General features: G+C 45.2%; 2 protein-coding genes across 2 annotated transcripts in view; both read right to left on the reverse strand.

The window, feature by feature from the left end:
• Nucleotides 1-1,100: 1,100 nt before the first annotated feature.
• Stx6 (syntaxin 6) overlaps nucleotides 1,101-21,552 on the reverse strand; it is a 41,623-nt gene continuing 21,171 nt past the window's right edge. Inside the window, exons 4-8 of the mRNA XM_038349879.1 lie at nucleotides 19,176-19,238; nucleotides 16,130-16,255; nucleotides 14,542-14,648; nucleotides 9,959-10,053; nucleotides 1,101-2,926 (exon numbers count right to left, since the gene is read on the reverse strand). Of these exons, the coding sequence (XP_038205807.1) occupies nucleotides 2,850-2,926; nucleotides 9,959-10,053; nucleotides 14,542-14,648; nucleotides 16,130-16,255; nucleotides 19,176-19,238 (468 nt within the window). The 3' untranslated portion in view covers nucleotides 1,101-2,849. The remainder of the gene's footprint in view (nucleotides 2,927-9,958; nucleotides 10,054-14,541; nucleotides 14,649-16,129; nucleotides 16,256-19,175; nucleotides 19,239-21,552) is intronic.
• On the reverse strand, nucleotides 11,915-12,938 carry LOC119827929 (60S ribosomal protein L36a-like). The gene has a single exon (XM_038349881.1). It carries the CDS (start codon nucleotides 12,863-12,865, stop codon nucleotides 12,548-12,550), a length of 318 nt encoding a protein of 105 aa, XP_038205809.1. The 5' UTR covers nucleotides 12,866-12,938; the 3' UTR covers nucleotides 11,915-12,547.

Consider the following 21,552-nt stretch of genomic DNA (forward strand, 5'->3'; position numbering starts at 1 on the left):
ACCAGACCCACCAGTCTGTTTAACTCTGGCTAAAAGCAGGGAATAATGGGCAAGTTACCAAACTTCCTGCTTCAGCTCTAGCGTGAATTCGGAACTGAAGGAAAATACACCCCGCGTGCTCAGGCATACGTGACAATTCCCTGTGCTCACAGTCCAGAGCATGCCCAGCACTGTGACTTCCAGCCTAAACAGAGACAAGACCCGAAGTGTGGGCAGACTCTGGCAAATGCTCTCCATGGACCACCCTCCATCTCACCCCCAATCAGCTAAGTAAAAGTGTTCTTCTAGTAAACACGCTGAGCTCTTTCTGCTATCCAGCATCTTCTGCCAGTTCCTTAACCATGATGGATGTGAGACCAAGTGCAGAAGGCTGGGGTGAGGGGCATCTGCAGGAGGGTACCCTGCTGCCTGTCCCTTCCCTGTTTTAGGACGCACGGTGGAAGAACCCCTTCAGGTCTCTGGAGCACTAAGGAAGGAAGCTATGTCCTTGTTCTCTTTGCCACAGTTTTAAAGGAGCCCTGAACTAGGCCAGCTGAGGCGGGAGGATGTGGCCCAGGAAGGAACCCCTGCGCATGAAGTTGGCTTTCTCTCTGCATACTCAGCCACACTCAGCTTCAGGTCTACAACGCTGTTCAGCAGATAAATCAGTGAGGTCCACATACCACTTCAAAACAGATCCAAGGCGGGCGGTGGTGGCACACGCCTTTAATCCCAGCACTCGGGAGGCAGAGGCAGGCAGATCTCTGAGTTCGAGGCCAGCCTGGTCTACAAGAGCTAGTTCCAGGACAGGCTCTAGAAACTACAGGGAAACCCTGTCTCAAAAACCAAAAAAAAAACCAAACAAACAAACAAAAAAAAAACCAAAAAAACCCAAAAAACAAAAAAAACAGATCCAATAAAACTAAGCCCAGAGTCACAAAACTTCATCCCTGAACTGATGGGGGAATCCTACTAAAGCAGTGGGCATTTCTGAATGGGTCCGAAGGACATTCTTCTAGCAGCAGAAGAACATGGCTTTAAACAGGGTAATTTTAATACTTTGACTGCTCAAGGCTTTGTAATGTGGAGTGTGGGTTACAGTACTCAAGACAAGGCCCACATTGACTTTTAACAAAAGGCTTCTATATTTTAATGCAAATCTAAGTACTATCCGTGGTCTAAGTTCACAGAAGACTATTCAAACCTTAAGATTCCATGAAACATAAATAACACAGAACCCTACATTGGAGCCCTTTGTAATATTCACATTTTCCCCGATCTGAAAAGAAATAGCATCTCTGTATCCACACCAGAGCTGAACGTAAACGTGGCGCTGACAACCCTTTTGGTTTTATTCATCTTCTTTAGCTTTCACCAACAGGCCAGTTTCCTTACCTATCATGATCCTAAACCAGATAAAATATCCTTCTTTTAAAAACTGTTACAAATATTTATTTAAAAGTGCAATTTAAAAGTTAGCTGGGCAAGCACATCATTGGGAATAACAAAACAAAAAAGGGATCCAAAAATAAAAAATCCCAAGGAATATGAATGACCCAGGATTTTTTTTTAAAGTTGGCGTGCTAAGGAATGCACAGAAAGGCAAAGCAAGGGAGGTCACAGGTCAAACTGTCCAGATGCCGCTCTTCCCAGCACAGAAGATGACTGAGGGGCAGCCTCCTTTGTGAAGGGTAGGCTCTGGGTCTTACAGACTTTAATACCAGGTTAACGCATCAGGGACGGTATAAAATCCTCCATGTATGTGCTCATCGGAAGCATCGAAAAGTCACCCAAAGCCTGTAGTGTCAGCAGCTCTCACAACTTCAACCCAATGTCACAATGTCACAATGGAGTCCAAGTGTCACTTAGAGAACAAAGTATCAAGTTCCCTCACCCGCCCATGCTATTACAGAGTAAGGGGCATCTGACCCACAACCAGCCTTTTTGTGTCAGGACAGTTTCTGCATAAATGTACTAAATGCCTGACCCCTCCCCCTCACTCTGAGTGCCTTGCCGTCATAAAAAAGGCACCAGGGGAGAAGGCGTGTCTCACCCACCCGAATGCCGAATGCCACTATGCTGTTCAAGGCTGTGCGCAGGGGTGCTCTAACATGCAGCTGCATCTCTGGGGAGCAATCCGAGGGACAGGCAGCGGATCTGGCCGGCCTCTGGAGCTACTGCCAGCCCTTCATAAAGCTGGACCAACACAGGGGCTGCTGCTCTCAGTTGCTCCTGTCCATTAAAGCCATTTGTCCTCAGCACCTCCAAACCCCCAGGGATTTCACTATTTCCTGTGCTTAGCCCCAAACACACCTGGAAAAGCAATTTAACCTCAGCCCCACCCAGCGAAGTGAAACACTGCACTTCTGTCATGGACGTTTCTGAGCCTCTGTCCTCACCAACAGCCAGCTCTCGGCCTAATACAACAGCTGTGGGAACATCATCCCCAAATGCCTCATTCTTGCCAGGTTTCTTTTGAGTGGACGGCGGCACCCATCTAAGCAGGGCAAGGGTCTGAGCAGAGGGAAGGGGCTGCCAGAGACCAGAAAAATGAGCAATAAGTGGAGCTGTTATTTCTTCTGATGATTCTGAGTCTTCCTCGAGGAGCGAGGTCCAGTAAGGCAAAGCAGTGGCTAGCTGTCCTCAGAAAGAATGGGCAGCTGGGGCGTCTGCTATCCAGCTGGGAGTGCGGTCACCTCTTTCCTCTTCCAGCCTTGCCCTTCCAGCGCTGGGAGAGAGGCTGTCAGTGGTGGAGTCACAGAGGAAGCAGGGCAGAGGCCAGTCTCTGGGAGAGGAATGTAAGTGGCGGAGTGCTTGCTTCTCCTCTCCCCTAGGTCCAGTGCAGGAGGGCCTGAGGAGCGCCGATGACATCACAGCACCAGGAAGAGGATCAGCACGACCAACAGGACTGCGAAGAGGATGGCTATGGCACACCACTGGCGCCGGTCTGGAAGGCAGGACACAGAGGTGACCTCCTGGGATTAGGCACTCCCTCCCTGAGACACAGGTACCCAAACATCTCAGAAGCAGAGGAGGAACAGAGCAGATCCTGCCCCTGCCCAGGCACCAGCACCGCCCCCCCCCCATGCTGTTCTGCCTGGAGGCTACACTTCAAGCACATCTACAACCCTGCCAATAAGTGCAGGCTGAGTCCCAGCCATTAGCTGCTGGTCATACACCAGTAAAAAGGTGGCTGGCACTTGGTGACAACCTGCTTTAATCTCCCACCAAAGGACCTATAATTCAGCAGTACACGGGCTCGTCTATTAGTGAGTGCCGTGAGAGAATGGAAAGGAGATGAAAGTCACTGCTGGCCATCCAGGAAGCGGACAGCCGAGAAAGCACTCCCATGACAGAGAATGATTGATCCCATGCCACACCTATAGTCAGGTGAGGTCACTTAGCCAGTGACTGTGTTCAGATGACTTCTACAGTATACCTGGGACTGGAAGCCAATGTCTTCCAAAACCCTCAGCCCTACCTACCAAGAGCTGTGAGCAACTGCACAGGCTCCAGAGGCTGGACTTCCTCTGTGTGGATGAGAGCATGGATGTCCTCTTCGGACAAAACAGGCCCAGGACGCTTGCTGCAGCCCACGATCCTGGCAGTCTATATGACAGCTGCCCACAGGGGGTGTGAGGGCTAAATAACAGCTGAGCCACGTGCTTGCTGGGACTATCATTTCAAGGTGTGTTACCTTTGTTTATGCTGCATTTGTTTAACTCTGTGAAGCTGTGATTCTTTGCCTGTCTAAACACCTGATGGTCGAATAAAGAGCTGAAAGGCCAATAGCAAGGCAGGGGCAAGGACAGGCGGGGCTGGCAGGCAGAGAAAATAAATAGGAGAAAATTGGGAAAAGGGGTTCTGGAGAAGTAGCTAGAGAAGGAGGAGGACATCAGGGTCCAGCCATCCAGCTACACAGCAATCAGAGTATGAGTAAGATTTACAGAAGAGAATGGGAAAAACACAGAGCCCAAAGGGTAGATGGGGTAATATAAATTAAGAAAAGTGGGCAAGAAATAAACCAACCTAAGGCCAGACATCATAAATAAGAATAAGACTCCGTGTGTGATTCACTTTGGGAGCTGGGTGGCAGGCCCCCCCAAGAGTCCAAAGAGCATGACATCATATTACAACAGATGCGGTGCTGGGCCCAAGCTTGAGACACTGAGACACCATCATCATTAGGACACGTAGTAACTTACAGAGATGTAGACCATGAAAGTGGCATTTCCACTGGCAAGTCCTAGTGTCCTCCACAAAGGACCGGGAAGATACAAAAGAATGTCACTAAGGAGCTAGGCATGCTGGGTATGCCTGTTAAGTCAGCAATAGGAAGGCTGAAGCAGGTGAATTGGCAGTCAGTACAGGCTGCACAAGTACCAAATCAGCCAGAGCTATACAAATTCTGTTAACAAACAGGGCAAAGAACAACGGTGGGGGTGGGTGGGGGGGGTGGGTGATGATGTAGGAGGGTCTTCTGTTTTGTGTTGATTTCATTGGTTAAATAAAGAAACTGCCTTGGCTTTTTGATAGGGCAGAAAATTAGGTAGGTGGAGTAGACAGAACAGGATGCTGGGTAGAAGGCAGTGTGGCAGACGCCATGGCTCTCCAACCCAAGATGGACATAGGTTAGAATCTTCCTGGTAAGCCACGACATCATGGGAAACACAGATTAATAGAAATGGGTTAATCAAGATGTAAGAGTTAGCTAGTAAGAGGCTAAAACTAATGGGCCTGGCACTGTTTAAATTAATACAATTTGTGTGTTGTTATTTCGGGGTATAAACTAGCTAGCCAGGCAGCTGGGAGCTGGGCTGCAGGAAGCGGCCCGCCACTCCTTTTACTACAGGGTGACTGAGCATGTGAATGTCTACTGGACTGGCATGAGGGCCTGAATGCCAACACCATGAACCCAGATAAAAATAAGGCAAGCAGCATGCATCTGAATCCCAGGGTTGGTGGGTAGCAGAGGCAGGTGGATCCCTGGGACTATGCTGGCCAGTAGAGCAGAAATTACAAGTGTTAGGCCTTAAAAAGTAAAAACAATAAAGGAAAGTGATAGAGGAAGTCATCCGAGGTTAACCAGTAACCTCCACACACACGTACACAATGTCACAGGCTATGAAATGCAGCTGAGCCATAGGAGTAACAACTCCATTGAAGCAGAAGTACGGCTGGGTGGTGGTGGTGCACACCTTTAACCCCAGTACTCAGGAGGCAGAGGCAGGAGAATCTCTGTGAGTTTAAGGCCAGCCTTGTCTGCAGAGCGAGTTCTAAGATAGCCAAAGCTACACAGTGAAATCCAGTCTCAAAAAAACCAAAATAAGCCGGGCGGTGGTGGCGCACGCCTTTAATCCCAGCACTCGGGAGGCAGAGGCAGGCGGATCTCTGTGAGTTCGAGGCCAGCCTGGTCTACAAGAGCTAGTTCCAGGCCAGGCTCTAAAAAAGCTGCAGAGAAACCCTGTCTCGAAAAACCAAAAAAAGAAAAAAGAAAAAAAAAAAAGAAAAAAAAAACCAAAATAAAATAAAGAAAAAGAAAGAAGTATAAAGACGATAAAGATGTAGAGGTTATTAAAGTCTAGTGAAGAGTCTATATATTTCAATATACAACTTTGATGATCATATTGTAGGAATGCCCTGAATTCAGGGAAAAATAGATAGCAAAACATGCATGAATATCAACATCTTAGAACTCTTCAGTGGTCAAAATATGTGAATGCCAACAAGCATAGCAAATCCCTTTTTCCTGGACCAACCCCCTTGTCTACCCCAGACCTACCAGAAACTCACTGAGCAACTAAGATCTCGAGTCTGTCTCCTCTGAAGAGAAAATTGAAGCAGACTGAAAGGCGTGAGAGGCAGAGCCGGCCTATCACAGGAGCCAGGGTGTGGAAAGCGCTCTCTTATCTCTTTAAAGATACTGGACTCTAGTTTCCAGTCCAGTGTGGAAGATGGTTCCTTACCACTCCTTCTAACAAGAACAGGGTGACCACAGTGACAAAAACAGCTCTTCTTCTTAGATCTTCCAGGAGTAAAGTCACAGGGCGGGCTGCTGCCCCTAACAGCAGAAAAACTACAAACGGTGGCACTCGTATAGCAGAGCTGAGCCCCTCCCCCACCTTAATCCCAACAGTGACCAACCAGAACCAGTGTGGAGCTGGGAACTATGAGCTGTAACTGACCATCTGCTGGGAAGTCCATGTGGTCATGCCTAAGATTTCGCCAGTTAAAGGGAAACCCAACACTGGTGAGCTTTACTTCCAGAAGTTCAACCAACCTGTCAGGGAGCGTGAGAGAAATGGAAACACGGCAAGGCGCTGGATATGCCATTTCCTCACTTGATTACTACTGAACACACACACAGGTCAAAACTCTACTCTGCGGCTCATAAAGACATACAAACATTACGTACTAGTTCCAAAAATTAAATTTTTAGAGAAACAAGGCTCTCCTGTATGACAAGATGACGGATACATATATTTTTGTCAAAACTTATACAATGTGCTTTATGTGGTGGTACACACCTTTAATCCCAACACTGGGAGGCAGAGACAGGCGGATCTCTATGAACTGGAGGCCAACCCGGTCTAGAGTGAGCTCCAAGCCAAGCAGGCTTGCACAGTGATACCTTGCCTCAAAACAAACAGAAGGAGGAGGAGGAGGAGGAGGAGGAGGAGGAGGAGGAGGAGGAGGAGGAGGAGGAGGAGGAGGAGGAGGAGGAGGAGGAAGCAGCATCAGCATCAGGCCAAGTGTGATGGCACTTGGAAGACAGAGGCAGGTGGATCTCTGTGAGTTCCAGGACAGCCAGGGCTATATAGAGAAACCCCAACTCAAAAAGCAAACAAAAAGAAGAGGATGAAGAAGAAGAAAGGAAGAAAGCTTATTAATATAAGAATGCAATAATAAGTCACTTTTATTAAAAACAACTGACACTTACCAGGGCAAAGCCAGAGAAGATAATTGCTTCCTCCTTCCTCTCCCACAACCTCACACATACTTCCTGCCCCTCCCCCTCCAGCATCCCACCACTCTAAGGGCCAGATTTCCTAAACCCACTCGGCCTTTGACAGTCCAAATTCTGTATTCTCCAACAGCCTTCTCTTGAGCATCTTGATAAGAGCACAGGGATGCTAAGCAAGCAGACACAGAGCCCAGGGCTGCACTTTCAAGGCCACTTTCCTCTGAAGTGGCAAGTTGTTTCTATGAGGCATGAGCTAGGCAACCCTAGGGAGCTATTACCCTAGCAGACATCTGAGCTCTTCCTGTATGGCTTTAAGCACACCAGGAATGAGTCCTAACTACAGTACCAGGCTTGTAACTCAGAGATAAGCCCGAGCTCCGCCACCAAGCTCCACCTACAGCACAGAGTGTGCTTCAGCGAGCAGAAAGAACAAAGGGAACTCCAATGGTAGTTTCTTTCTCAAAATATTTCCTGTATCCAAGAGAAAAGAATCATAGACTGTTGATGGGGGAGGGGATCTTGGCTTTATTCAAAAGAGTATTTCTCTGGGTAAGAGAAAGGCAAATTAGTGTCCCTCTTGGGTCATCTACAAAAGTGAGTGTGGAGTCCTGGCCCATTTCTCCCGTGAAGCAGTCAGCTAAGAATGGATGGGAGGGCCTGGCTCTAAGGAGCTGCTCATGTATGCTCAGGCCTGCTCGACCAAACTCTGGTGTTTTCAGACTGTCCTGACATACAGGTTTGAGAAAACAATGAACGTAACCAAATGCTATGGTTAAGAGACAATCACACTGAAGCAGACATCATAGCAGTATTTCTTGGGGAGCAAAAATTAAAATGAAGGTTCTTCCACACTAACTGCTCTGTTACCTGGCTCTTTTCTGTATACAATTATAACCAAATATCTCGTGTTGTTTCCCAAACTTTCCTTTCTGAAAAAAGTAGAATAAAGCATAAGAAAGTCTTGGTGTTACAAACACATTGCCAGGACTTTTCTAAACTACTCACACCCAGAATGCTAGAAAACAAGACATAGGTCACCTTTGCTCACCCACTCTTCTCTGAGAGAGGCGATGCTCAAGTAGCTACTTGACAGGAGAGCTACCACATAGACCAGCGAGAGGCCTGGTGTTTAAACTGGTTATGTAATACTTCCTCAAGACAACTTTTTTCTTTTTTTTTTTTTTTTAATACAAGGGTACTGAGGAGCTGACAGTGGGTAAAGTGTCTGCTGGGTAAGCATGGGAGCCTGACGTAGGATCCCCACAGCTATGTAAAACCCCATACAGCGGCATGTGCCTATAACCCCAGTGTTGGTGGGGGGGAGGGCAAGGGGCAGACACAGGTGGATCAGGGGCTCACACTGATCAGCCAGCCTAGCCAAAATAGTGAGGTTCGGTCGGGTTAATGAGTAAGGCTGAGGCTGGCAAGAGGGCTGAGTAGGGAAAGGTGCTTGTTGCCAATACCGACAGCCTGAGATAGATCTCTAGAACCTACATGGTGGGAGGAACCGACTTCCTCAAACTGTCTTCTGACCTACACATGCATGTGCATACACAATAAATAAACAGTAAAATTAAAATGACCTCTTGTCTCCACACATGCACATAGCTGCAAAAACATGTGTACACACATGTAAACCACATGCACAAACATAAAATTTAAAAACAAATACATAAATAAAGTAGAGGACTATATAGGTAGAAGAGAGAAAGAGGGAACCAGAGAATAAATTTCAGACCCTTCTCTAATCATGGGGCAGAGACACTGAGCTGGTGCCTGCTTCCTGTATGTGCACAGCTTCAAGCAAAGAACCTGCTTGAAGCAGAAAGACATTTGGCCTAGACAGAAAGGAAAGAACTCTAGATATGAGCTTCTTTTTTGTTTGGATTTGATGGTTCCTTGTCCTTTAGGGTCTTTTCTACTATAGTGTAAAGCATTTACAGAGCATGAATACCTTGTTAAATAACTGCATTATCGTTCATTCAATGCTCACCTTTCTGTGGTGCTCAGCATAGAACATGGGCCTCTCCCATGCCGGGTCAAGTACCTACAATACACTGAGCTATACCTACAATCGTCTGCTTTTTAGTTAAGAAATGAAGCTCTAGATACTATTCTGTAAGTTAGCTAGGATGCAAACTGATGAAGTGTACACAGGCATTTGTATTTTAATCTTCCATGTCATATGTATCTGACAGTAGAAAACCAACAGAGAAATGAGGTGTCAGGAAATGGGGGAAGGGTCTTTTAATGAAGGAGGCATCCTACGGCCCCAAAGTATTCAAATTACCTCAAGAAATATGTCAGTTCTTCCTTTCACCAAGCAACCCCCTCCAGATAAAGAGGAGATACTGGGTATTGGTTTAAAATATATCCTGTCTGACAAGGAAGGTGATTTGTAGGAACCAAAAAAAAAAAAAAAAAAAAAAAAAAAAAAAAAAAAACGTAGTCATTAGAAAACATCTTCAAACACAGAAACTGACCTGAAAAGTTACTTCTCCATCCCCCATCCTGGCACACGTTTGCTGCGACATCATTTTATAATGTTAGCATAGCCTGAAGTGGTAGGTATTTTTCTAACGATGAAAGGAAGATAGTTCACAGAAAGGAGTAAGTGGTATATCAGCGCTTTAAGTAAGTTCCCTAGGGTTAAATGCCTGCTGTCATGCCTGATGCACGCATGTGTTGTGGCAAGTATGCACACACACACACATATACATGCTAAAATAAAGACACCAAAAGAAAAAAAAATGTAAGTTCTCTAAAGTTACAAGAGAAATAAAAAGTAAAAAAAGGATTTTATAATTGCAAGGAAGTTTCTCCACGGAGAGAACAGTCAACAATAAGTGTTGGGCACAAGACCCTTCTCCAAAGTCTGATCACGGGCAGAAGTTATGGTTTCTGCACAGTAGCTTTCTCCTTTCTGATCCTAATGTAGCACAGACAAATAGGCTGCAGGCAGGAGAATGGCACCGGCAGAGTTAGCAGGAATTCCCAAGAGTCACACATACATACCGCTGGTCATGTGAGACACCTTTGCAAGTTTCTTCATCACATTGTCCAGTCGAGACTGAGTGCTCTCCAACTCATGAGAGAAGTCGTCCAGCATGCTGGAGAGAAGGAGGAGGAAGGAGGCGGTCAGCAGACCTTGTATTTACTGTGGATTAAGTGAGGCCTGGGCCTCTGTCTCAATAAAGATAAAAAGGGGCCTCTGGGACTCAGGACTGCATTGTATTACCCCAAATCCTTGGGGCAACTTACATTTTTATAAATTTGGGAAATCTATGGGATTTTTTGTTGTTGTTTTTTGTTTTTAAGGTAAGTTACATATGCTATAGATTAGTCAAGACCCCTTAGTAGGGTCTGGCATAGTTCCCATAATCAAGCATGCTTGGATTTCTGCAGAAGCATGAGGAATCACAGCTACAGTCAGTTCAGCTGAGGTTCCTCCATCACGAGTCTGCTTGAACACTCGGATTTGTAATTTCAGATTCGCAGATGAGGCAGTAGGGCACTGACTGTACAACACTGCCGGCTCAGGCACAGCGCCAGCAGAGAGGCAGCCTTTGTCTCCTGCTACCTTGAGCAAGGCACCCCATACAACTCTTTGAGACTCTTCAGTCATCTGTTAAATAGGACGATTCTACCAACCCAACCTGTTGAGGGGTGCCTGTGAGAATCTCATAACACACAAAAGCACTTTGTGTCAGTGAGTTAAGGAATGTACTTTAAATCAGTCGGATTCTCCTTTAGAGCACTCTGCCTTATTATAATATGTCAGGATACCTGACATCCCTGATGGTGGATGGGGTAGGGTGTGGATGGTGTATGTGTGTGTGTGTGTGTGTGAGAGAGAGAGAGAGAAAGAGAGAGAGAGAGAGAGAGAGAGAGAGAGAGAGAGAGAGAGAGAGAGATACCCCATCTCTTCAAACAAGTGGTGTTTCTCCAGGAACTGGAGACCAGCTCAGGAGGCCTCCGCTATGATGCCCCAGCACGCTGCTGGTAAACACAGCACTGAATGAACACTGTACCTGTATTCTAGCAACCCTTATTTCATAAATTACTACACATTCCAGACTTTAACTTCTAACTAGAACATGATTAGTTTGCGGCTAAAATTAACACACCAATTAGTAGCGGGGCCTTCCTACAAAGACCTTATTTACTCTGACCATGCCACTGGCAGCTATAATCCATTGGTCTGGGTGCAGGCCCACAAAGGAGCATGACAGTCCCTCAGGACCTAGAGCCACCAAGCCCTCATTAAGTTAACTATCAAACTCTACACTGACAACTAAGTAAATAAGTCTTTGTTCTATACCCGAGTTTTCAAATTAAAACATGTTTAGCTCATCTCAGAACCTGGCAGCCCTGGACCTGGCTGGCTGGCATCTCCAGGCAGAGCACTGAAAACCAAGGGCTACTTGTGTATGCTGGGTGTGACTTTTCTCACTAAAGCTGAAACAGGCATGTCACTCAGTCTTCAGCCAAGGACAGCCACAGCCAAGTTCTGCCCGACAGAAAGACCATGCAGGTCACAAATGCTACTTTGCATTTTGGCAGCTGTGCTTTTAAAAAGGTTTTAAAAATTGAGCCAGGATCTCTCATGTGGTCCGGGCTGGCCTTAAACTTTCAAGTATGATCCTCGGCTTCTGATTCCCCCGCTTCTACCCCACAAATGTGTGACCTCCACGCTCGGCTAATGCACTGCTGGGGACTGAGTGCAGGGTCTCACGCACGCTAGTCTAGCACTACCCCAACTGAGCTACAGCCCCAGCCTCTGAAATTCATGTTTAACACTTTATCTAAACTACTATATCCAAAACAACATTTTCACAAGTAACAAAGATTACGAATAAACTGCTCGCCCCATTACTTCAAACTGTAGCGTTCACTTTGTGCTCGCAGCACATCTTAGCTCAATCTTAGCTACATCCCACACGCTCAGTAGCTGGAGGCTGGTGGCTCGTCTCCTACACAGCACATATATCAGCTCGAGACCCGTATTTCTTCCCTTTTATTGTTACCAGATACATGAACACCCAGTTTAAATAGGAAAACAATCCGACAGGGATTTTATGTTAAACTATACATGTTCCCGTCACTTAGCTTCTTCAGGTACTTTCTCCACTTCCGAGGAGCATGCTTGTATGTTCTGCGGAGTTTTGTGCTCAGACTTCATTTGATGGTGCAGTGCTAATAGATTAGGATTTGGCCCTCTGAACTCTCACCTCAGAATCCTTCCCACTTCTCTGATACAGTTGTGTATAATTGGATTAGATCAATATTCAACATGAACATGAAGTCACCTGAGTGCAGGCTAGCCACAGCTGAGTGGTTTGTGGTGGGAATCACATTGCTTCTTGCTCACGCCCCACTGGCTCAGGGGTCAGCATTTTTTGGCCTACTGAATCTACAGCCAGCCGCCTGCCTGCTGTCCGTCATCTAAACTGGTATAACTGCTGTTTCCTGTTCTATGGTCTCCAGGGTCTTTTTTTTATTTTTTTTTTTATTATTTTTTTTAGGTATTAATAACAATAACATTATTTTCTAACAGGTAATTTTCCTACTGCTTCAGCATTTTCCTCTCAGAAAACACAAGTTTTAGAACTGGATCACTTGGTCCTTTCTCTTCTTGTCTCCTCTCAGTTCAAAATGCTTGCATCTCTTAATGGCCAGCATCCTCTTGGACCTGCAGTTGGGCTCCACACACTCAAGCCTGAGCACAATCTTTGTAGTTTTGGCCTTCTTCCGGAAAATTGGCTTTGTATGCCCACGGTAACCACTCTGCTTCCAATCGTAGTGCCGCTTCCCTTGGGTGTACAGGGAATCCTTGCCCTTCTTATACTGGGTCACTTTGTGAGGCTGATGCTTGCCACATTTCTTACAGAAAGTCCTTCGGGTTTTGGGTATGTTGTCCATCTTTGCAGTAGAGCATCTACCCGATGGAAACGAGAGATCTGGTGTCCGAGACCGACGCCTCCACCACGCAAGCTACACGGGAAAGGGTCTCCAGAGGTTTCTCATATCTTTGCGAAAACATTTGTGTCTGCTGTTGCGACTGTGAAGGGAATGGAGCTACAGACTGTCACTTCTCCATCTTCAGAACTAGCGGTAGGTCAGCTTGTCTCTATGCTCAAGCTGCTGCAACAACCAAGTGGCTCAAGCCCCTTTCCGTTTGAAGTAGAAACTCAAACTGTGCATTTGGGTTCCTGTTATTCCGCTGTTCCCATCTAGCATACCCACCTGGCTCCACTCTGGTATATCACCCGAATCCCAACCCCTGCTCACGCCATTACTCCACAGTCTGCCTCCTGGCCCTCCCAGCCTACTGAAAAGGCAAAGCCCTGCCTTCTCACCACACTGACAAGGCCCTCCCTGCTGTCCTGACACCCTGTCAGGACTTCTGCTCCTTCTTTCCCCATGCTAGACACTCACTACCTTGTTCTGTGCACACACACCTGTACCCACACACCTGCTGGCATCCCTGCAGAGTCATTGGCTCTCACTCCACTGCCAACCTCCTAAACATCCCACGCTTTCAGCTGACCCTCTTTCTTGGAGAAGACAGTCAGCTGCACGAGCCTATCACAGAACAGTGGCTCTCTCCCCACCACATGGGACTACTTCCTTCATTTGTACAGGATATGCTGTACCCGAGAAGCAGCAAAGATTCTGAATGGCAGGCGGAGTCTTGCTGCTCACTCCTATACCCACAGAGCCTCCCAGAAGCCTGGTGCAGAACAAGGGCCCAGAAGGAACTGATAATGAGCATGTGTAGAGTTTCTGGAACATCTTAGTAGATACCCTCACCCTTCCAGGTTGTGGGGGGAAAACAGAATGGTATTATATAGCAGTATTCAAGAAAGCTGTCTTTGCTTATACTTTTAGAGTGTAAAAGACAAGATTCTTAAACAAAAGCGACTTTTACGAGTTATGTTTTGTTTTTTCTTTGTTTTGAAAGGGAAGATTGCTTTTGCTAATTAAAATCAAATTTAAATGTTCTTTCATAAGAGTATAATTTCTGTTTAGTGTAGTAGGGTCCTGGGACGATAGCTGAGAGTTCTAATGCCACCTTCACCCGTCTCCCTGCATGCCTGCCATCCTCTCCAGAGTGCTGTCTCCAGAGTCTGCAGCCCTATCTGGACACCTCAAGAATCTACTCAGAGAGCCAGGCAGTGGTGGCATATACCTTTAATCTCAGCACTCAGAAGGCAGAGGCAGGAGACTCTTGGTGAGTTCAAGGCCAGCCTGGTACAGAGTAAGTTCCAGGACAGCCATGACTGTTATACAGAGAAACCCTGTCTTGCGGGGGTGGGGGGACTGGAGGGTGGGGGAGAGGGGGGGTCTGCTCAAAGAAATTTATATATCTTTTAAACAATTTTTAAGTAACAGCTTTGCCTAAACCACCATTGTGAATTTTATCTGGTAGATTTGCCTCTTTGGCAGAGCTAACCTGTGGAACAAAGTAAAAACCGTAACTATAAATGAAGTTAATTTTTCTTTCTACCAGCCATGTAATTCACTGCTGGGCTTTCAGGGTCTCATGGGATGGCTCCCCCTCACTTCACTGCAGATAAGGGCATCTCACTACTCACACTGCCTGTTCCTCCAGCTCCCCTCCAATGCGCTGGGACATGTTCTTCAGAACCCCGATGCTGCCAGAGACCAGCTCCAACTGCTCATCCTGCTGTTCCACAATCAACTGGTGCCAGAGAAACGGAAATAAGCAATTAAAATCCATCTTACCTGGTTCCAAGCCCAGCACTCCAGCAGCTGCTAGTTTCTTTGCCAGCTTGGGACAATTCACATTCAAAAGCAAAGCCCGGAATCAAAGAACCAGACCATTGGCTCTGAGAACACACTGCTCCAAAGACTAGATTGTCAAGCTACCCACACCGCCTGCTGATCCAACTTGTGAACAGTCAGCAGGGCTTGAAACCACCAAGAGAGATTTACTCTGCTTGGCTGAGGTCCAATAAGGGAACAGACAATGGTCGGAAGCACACGAGCACATGACCACCACATCAGGGGTTGGTTAGGAAGAGGAAGCTCACTGCCAACATCAAGGTTTCAGTGCAACAACATCTCCACAGCACAAACGAAGGAGAGCCTAGCAGACAGCTGATGCTGGAAGACCGCAGAGAGTCCTTTTCCTCTACTTCAACGACAATAATTTGCCTTGGTGACAACTGTTGGCTGACAAAGACATACTTTCAACTGTGCTGTGGTCCCTATTAAAATCTTTGCTTTATTATACCATTTTGAGAACAAACTACTAGTTAGGCCAACATAATAACGTAAAGAAAGCAAAACAACACAGCCTACAAATATATACAAAACACACAGTATTTATGAACCCAAGTTTCAATGGACAGATGATTCTCATATCTTGATACATAATGGAATTGTTACCTTCCTTTTACTAGCATTGGTATCCATAAGAGCAAGAATACAAGCTGGCATGGTGGGCCAGGCCTAACATCTCAACACGCATGCAGCTGAGGCAGAACAACTATGAGTTCAAGGCCAGCCTGGACAACATAGCATCATTCTGCCTCAATAAGACAATAACAATAAATACACAAATATAAAATGTAATAACATGGAGACAAGTTCATTTTCCTTCTATACCTCAATCTCCATCAAAGCAAGTGGTTTTTTTATATATAATTTATGGAACAAACCGACAACTTTCAATAGAAAAAACAAGAACTCAATGTTTCTAAAAGTATCTTTGTTAAATAAAAACCTGAATGTATAAAGGGGAAAAGGGACTGCTTTGGTTTTGTAAAATCCTTGGCCTTATTTGGGGGTAGCATACATTTTTAAACTGCACCGAGGGCAGAAGGAGGCAAATCTCCACGGTGGAAGCCAGCCTGCCAACCCAAGCTATACAGTGATAACTCATCTCAAAACAGCAACAAAAACAAGACCTGCACAGTTTGGGCCTCCGCAGTTTTGATGTCAGCTCTGCGTTTCCTGAGGTCAAGTCTAGTTCCTTGGGACACCATGCTCTCAAGATTTTAAACAGTGTATACAATCATTACACACCCAACAACCAAGCACAGGACAGGCTCAGGTCTAACCTGCTTGTCATTTAGTAATAAGGCTGTGGCTAGCAGAAGAGTCAGGCGAGGCACCCTGCCTGCTACCTCCTGTCCTCCACAAGCTGTTCTCAGGTACCTGCTGCTGTGCCTGCTGCTCCTCAATGAAATGGGAGTTGGCTAGCTGCAGCTCTCGATCAAGGCGCCCGTATCGATCCGTCACTCCTGTGTTCCAGTTCTGGCTGCTGCTGTCTCCGAGTAGCGCCTGTGTGAGCAGGGACAACCAATCAAGAGAAACACTCGAAGCTATTGCTGAGCAAATTAAACGGTCCTCAAGCCTGGACCAGACTTGGATGTGGCAGTGCAGGGTGGTACCTGGCAGGATGGTTAGAGCAACATCAGGAAGGGCTCACTCTGTCTTTAAGACCTCCAAATGGGCCTCATGGATGGACTCTGTCTCTAAGGAGAGCAGCTAGGAGAAGATGAGAAAGAGCAGTGGGGAGTAGCGTTAGGGCAGTCTGGCTCTGGCTAGGGTCTAGTCAAGTGTCTGCCATAGGCCCATGAGGTAAAGGCCACCTTGACCACTCACAAACTTCTCTGAAGGGTAAAGTAGGGCAGATGGGACAAGCTGACCAATAGCTTTTCCTATAATTCCAAAACAGAACACAAGAGGGAGAGGTAGATAAGAACAATAAAAACCACCAGGCAGGAGTGGTGCACACCTTTAAGTCTAGCCCTTGGGAGGCAGAGGCAGGTGGAGCTCTGTGAGTTTGAGACCAGTCTGATCTACAAAGCAAGTTCTAGGACAGTCAGAGCTGTTACACAGAAAAACCTTGTCTCAAAAAACAACACAAACAAAAACAAAACAAAAAAACAATGAAAACAAACAAAAAGTGCAACATAAACAACCCAAGCAAACAAGAAAAACAGGCTTGAAGGAATATTCTACCTCACCAAAAGAAACTCAAACAAATCAGAACTTGAATTCGAGTTTAAGTTCTAGGTGATAGCTGTAAATTCTTTAAGGATCATATTTTAACAATTAGAAAGGAGTTTCTTCTCTATTTTTATTATTTCTAATTCTGTGTGAGCGTGTGTATCTGCATGTGGGGCATATGCATGTGGATGAAGGCACTGGATCTCTGGCAAGGGTTACAGGTAGCTGTGAGTTGCCTAGGACGGGGGCTGAAAGCAGCATGTGAGGCTCAGGCCTCTGGAAGGACAGCAAGTGCTTGTGATCACAGAGCCATCTCTCCAGCCCCCAGGGGAGTTTCCCTCCTACAAAAGTGTGCCATTTGTTAAAATACTTGCAACAACCCGGCATGGTGGCTCGAGTCTGTAATCCCAGCACTCAGAAAGCTAGAGCAGGAAGATTGTTTTTGAGTTCTGGGACAAACTGGGCCAGCCATAGCTACATGCACGACAAAACCCTGTCCCAGAGCAAACAAAACACCCCCCATCAATAATCAACATTTTTAAATGAAAAGATTTAATATGAAACGTGCTGCCAGGCACGGTAGCCCATGCCTTAAATCCTTGCACTTAGGAGACTGAAGCAGGTGGATCTCTGTGAATTCAGGCTATATAGAGAAACCCTGTCTCAAAAAAAATAAATAAATAAATTTGAAACATTTTAAGGATTACTCAGATGTCTACATCAATTCATTTATTTTTGAGACAAAATTTCACTATATTTCCCAGACCGGTGCTGAGCTCACACGATGTGGACCTGACTGGCCTTGAACTTGTAGCTAAACTAGGGGCACAGCAACTTCCTGGCTACACCAAAATTGAAACATAACCATGCTATTATCAAGGACCTTGGAGTCCCTTAAAAAGACACTTAAAAAGTTATCAAGAGTCTTTAGCAGATGCTGGCTCACAGGAGGTGGGAAGAGCAGAAGACGCTGTGGGCCCATCAGCAGGAGCAAGGGAACTGGGGGGAGGGGGCAGTGTTGAGGAAAGCTGTCCAGAAGGAAATATTTGTCTAAATGTCTGCTGAAGGCCAGGTGGGAAAGTCTTGGGCCCTAGCTTGTGGCACTCCTGTGAGGTAGTGGGATCTTTTAGAAGTGTAGCTAATAACCATAAAATCAGTGCATCAGAAAAGCTGCTTCTTGTAGTAGATGGGAATTAGAACAGAGACCCACAACTACACAACATGCAGTCAAAGACTTGGGACGTCTGCATCACACCCCTCCCCTCAAGGCCAGGGAGCTGCACAGCAGAGGAGGTGGAAAAGCCGGGAGACTGCAAGGAAACAGCATTTCCTAGACAACAGGGCTGAGGCGCACACGGACTCACAGGGGCTGTGATGGCACGGACAAGCCCGGCACAGGTGCAAGCCAGACAAAACCCCAGCATGGAGAAGAGATGTGGGCACCAAGTCCCATCCCCAAACAACGCTATTTGCTGCTTAATGACGCTGGGAGAGTGCAAGTCTCGGGAGTGGCACTGGGCGACAGTAACCACACTGGAGCGGGCCACATGCTCAGGAGCACTTCAGCACAAAATGGACCACACACATGTGGTTGATTGTGTGCGTGCTCATGCTTGCTTTCTTGTTTGGTTTTAGTTTTTGATTTTTCTTTTTTAGGTGGGTAGAGTTGATTTGGTTTTTGGTTTTTCAAGGCAGGGTTTCTCTGTGTAACCCTGGCTGTCCTGGAACTCATTCTGTAGACCAGGTTGGCCTCTGCCTCCCGAGTGCTGGGATTAAAGGCTTGTGCTACCACCGCCCAGCTTGCTTTTGTCTTGTTTTAGAAAAAGAAAGAATATAAAATGAAGTGGGTAAGGAGGGGAAAAATTGGGAAGAGTTAGGGGATGGGCAAACAATATGAACAAAATATATTGTATGAAAAGAAAAATTTTTTAAAGAAGTAGAATTAATATATTTTGTGATCTCCTGTCATGCCTTGGCACATTCCCAAAAGCATGTGACCGGCTCCGACTTTGTTACAGTGGCAAGTAACAAGAATAGGACTAACAAACAAGAGATGATCACAACACCTACCCCACCACCCAGGGCAGTAGACACAGCGCTTGATCACAACACCTACCCCACCACCCAGAAACAGTGGACACAGGACTTGATCTTGATCCCATAAGCCAGGGTGATCAACAATTTCAAACCCCAAGTATCTAAACACATATTTTCTTTAATGGACACTTATATTCGGGTGTTTTCTCACCTGTCTGTTTTTCCTTTCAGTCAATGCCTGCACAGATGAAGATGACATCTGATCCTTCATGTCCTAATAAGACCACAAGGGCAGAAAACAAAGGGAAAAATACTCTTAAAGAAAATTATGGCTAGTATTTCCCATATTAGCAAAATACACACTTGATTGTCTATCTTTAAGCAAAAAGACAGCATTCTTTGGCTTTTGTTTTCAATTTCAAACATAAAGGAAATTGAAATCAAAAACAGCTAATACAGAAACTAAATTTAACTAGAAAGAAAAGTCAAATACCAGACAGAATCAGGGCTCTCCTGAACTTTCCTGGGGATTGAAAGAGTTGATGTGATTTCTGTTTTCAGGCTGAGGGGCCCTAGGTGCAGAAAGACTGACATCTTCTCTAAGTCATAGAGCCAATAAAGGACATGTGAGGGTAAAAACCTAAAGCCTGTGCTCAAGGACTAGCATCCTCTAAACACATGTAAACCTGTTCTTCTTAAAGTGAATTCACCATTAATACCAAAAACCTCTTGCACGTGTGCTCATGAATGAGCTGCAGCATTCACAGAATGGACTACTACTAACAGCTGAGTGAATTTCTGAAGTATCAAAAATCAGGGGAAATGTTCTTTACCTTAAGCAAAACTTTATTAAATATGAACCATTTTAATTCTTACATCTAACTATAATGGAAAACACTAAAAAAGAGTCTAAAGTAAGCATGTTGTAATTGCAATACAATTTTCTTTCTTTAAAAAAAATGTCAAGATACTTTGGGATTTTCTGTTTCTCTGAATTTTTTTCTGAAATTTTAAGTGGACTTATTCTAACAGATGCAAATGTTATGGTATTCAACTCTTGTTGTTATAAAGAGGGTCTTACTCTGTAGCCCTGACTAATAATCCTGAAATCAGAGACGTGCGTGCCTCTGTTTCCCTGTACTGGGATTAAAGGTGTGCACCATCACACCCTGACAAGAGAGAACTGTATCAGGCATGCCATGGCTTTAAAATTCCTACTGTGGTTAACTCTAAACAAAAAACCATCTTGCTTCAACATTCAAAGTCCACGATCCATGCTGCAAGCACTTACTGATATCTGATATGTCCAAGTATGCGGCAGGCACCATGTTTAGTTCTCTGCTCCCTTGGAGCTCACGTGGGGAAGTGCCCGACTCAGACACCTAAGGGGTTACTGAAAATACACTTCTCTCTGCCTCGTCCTCACCTATGCCACTGGCTCTTTAAGGGGAGTCTTTATTAACAAGTCTCTCCAGGGAGTCATAAGACTGGAACTTGAACCAGGAGGTGGTAGCACACGCCCTTAATCCCAGTACTTGGAGGCAGAGGCAGCAGGTCTCTGTGAGTTTGAGGCCAGCCTGGTGTACAGAGCAGGTCAGCCAGGGCTACAGAGAATAGTCCTGTCTCAAAAAACAAAGAACAAACAAACAAAAAAGACTGAAACTTTAGAACCTCAGTTATATACATATTCTAGAAACCTCAGAACAAGATGGTTATGACAACATGTCCTGGATTGCAAAATCCCCTTTCTATTTATCAACTAAATTAGTTTAAGACAGCATTTATTCAATTCAGAAATTACATTTATTTAATGTACACTGAATGAGAAAGATCAATTTTGGAGATGTTTAGCAGTTTGCAACTTTATAAAAGTCTTTCGAAAACAGTTTATAAGTATTTCTAAAAAAACAAACAAAAACAATGAGCATGATACTTCCATAATGGAATCATTGTATACACAGAAAATGTGGCACCTGAGCCTTCAAACGCTGTATGTAGAATTTGTTTGCTATCTAAAGTTGGAGGGTAGGGGTACGTAATGACTTGAACACACCTCCAACAGGCTCCTGAAGTACTGCAAAAATCTACTTCATGCTTCTAGGTGCCACTCAAATGGAGTGTTCCTGTAATAAACTCACCAAACTGACTGCTTAGGATTTGTGACTTTTTCTAATATGTGACTTCTTCTATATTGTTGTGTGTCAATAAAGTATGTAAGAAACTAATACTGTTCCCATATAATGGATGGATATAACAGGATGAACTCTTCAAAACGAATTTTGTTGTTTTATATTGAACAATTTAAAAATATTTATTGCCAGCTGAAAGGTAGTGGCACACACCTTTAATCTTAGCATTCAGTAGAGAGAGGCAAGTGGATCTCTGAGTTCGAGGTCAGTCTGGTCTACAGAGGGAATTCTACACAAAGAAATCCTGTCTTTAAAAAAGTTTCACTGCCTTGACCTCCATCAATAACAATGTATGTAAAGATATGAACCAAAATAGGTATGGAAAAAATTTTAGTGTCATTTATAATATGAAATAAAGTAGAAATAAAGATTATATCCAAATAAGGGGAAAAATATACA

The sequence above is a fragment of the Arvicola amphibius genome, chromosome 12 (assembly GCF_903992535.2).
Source record: "Arvicola amphibius chromosome 12, mArvAmp1.2, whole genome shotgun sequence".
Lineage (NCBI taxonomy): Eukaryota > Metazoa > Chordata > Mammalia > Rodentia > Cricetidae > Arvicola > Arvicola amphibius.

Excerpts from the sequence above, each read along its gene's own strand:
- LOC119827929 (XM_038349881.1), bottom strand. The coding sequence starts at position 12,865 with ATGGACAACATACCCAAAACCCGAAGGACTTTCTGTAAGAAATGTGGC.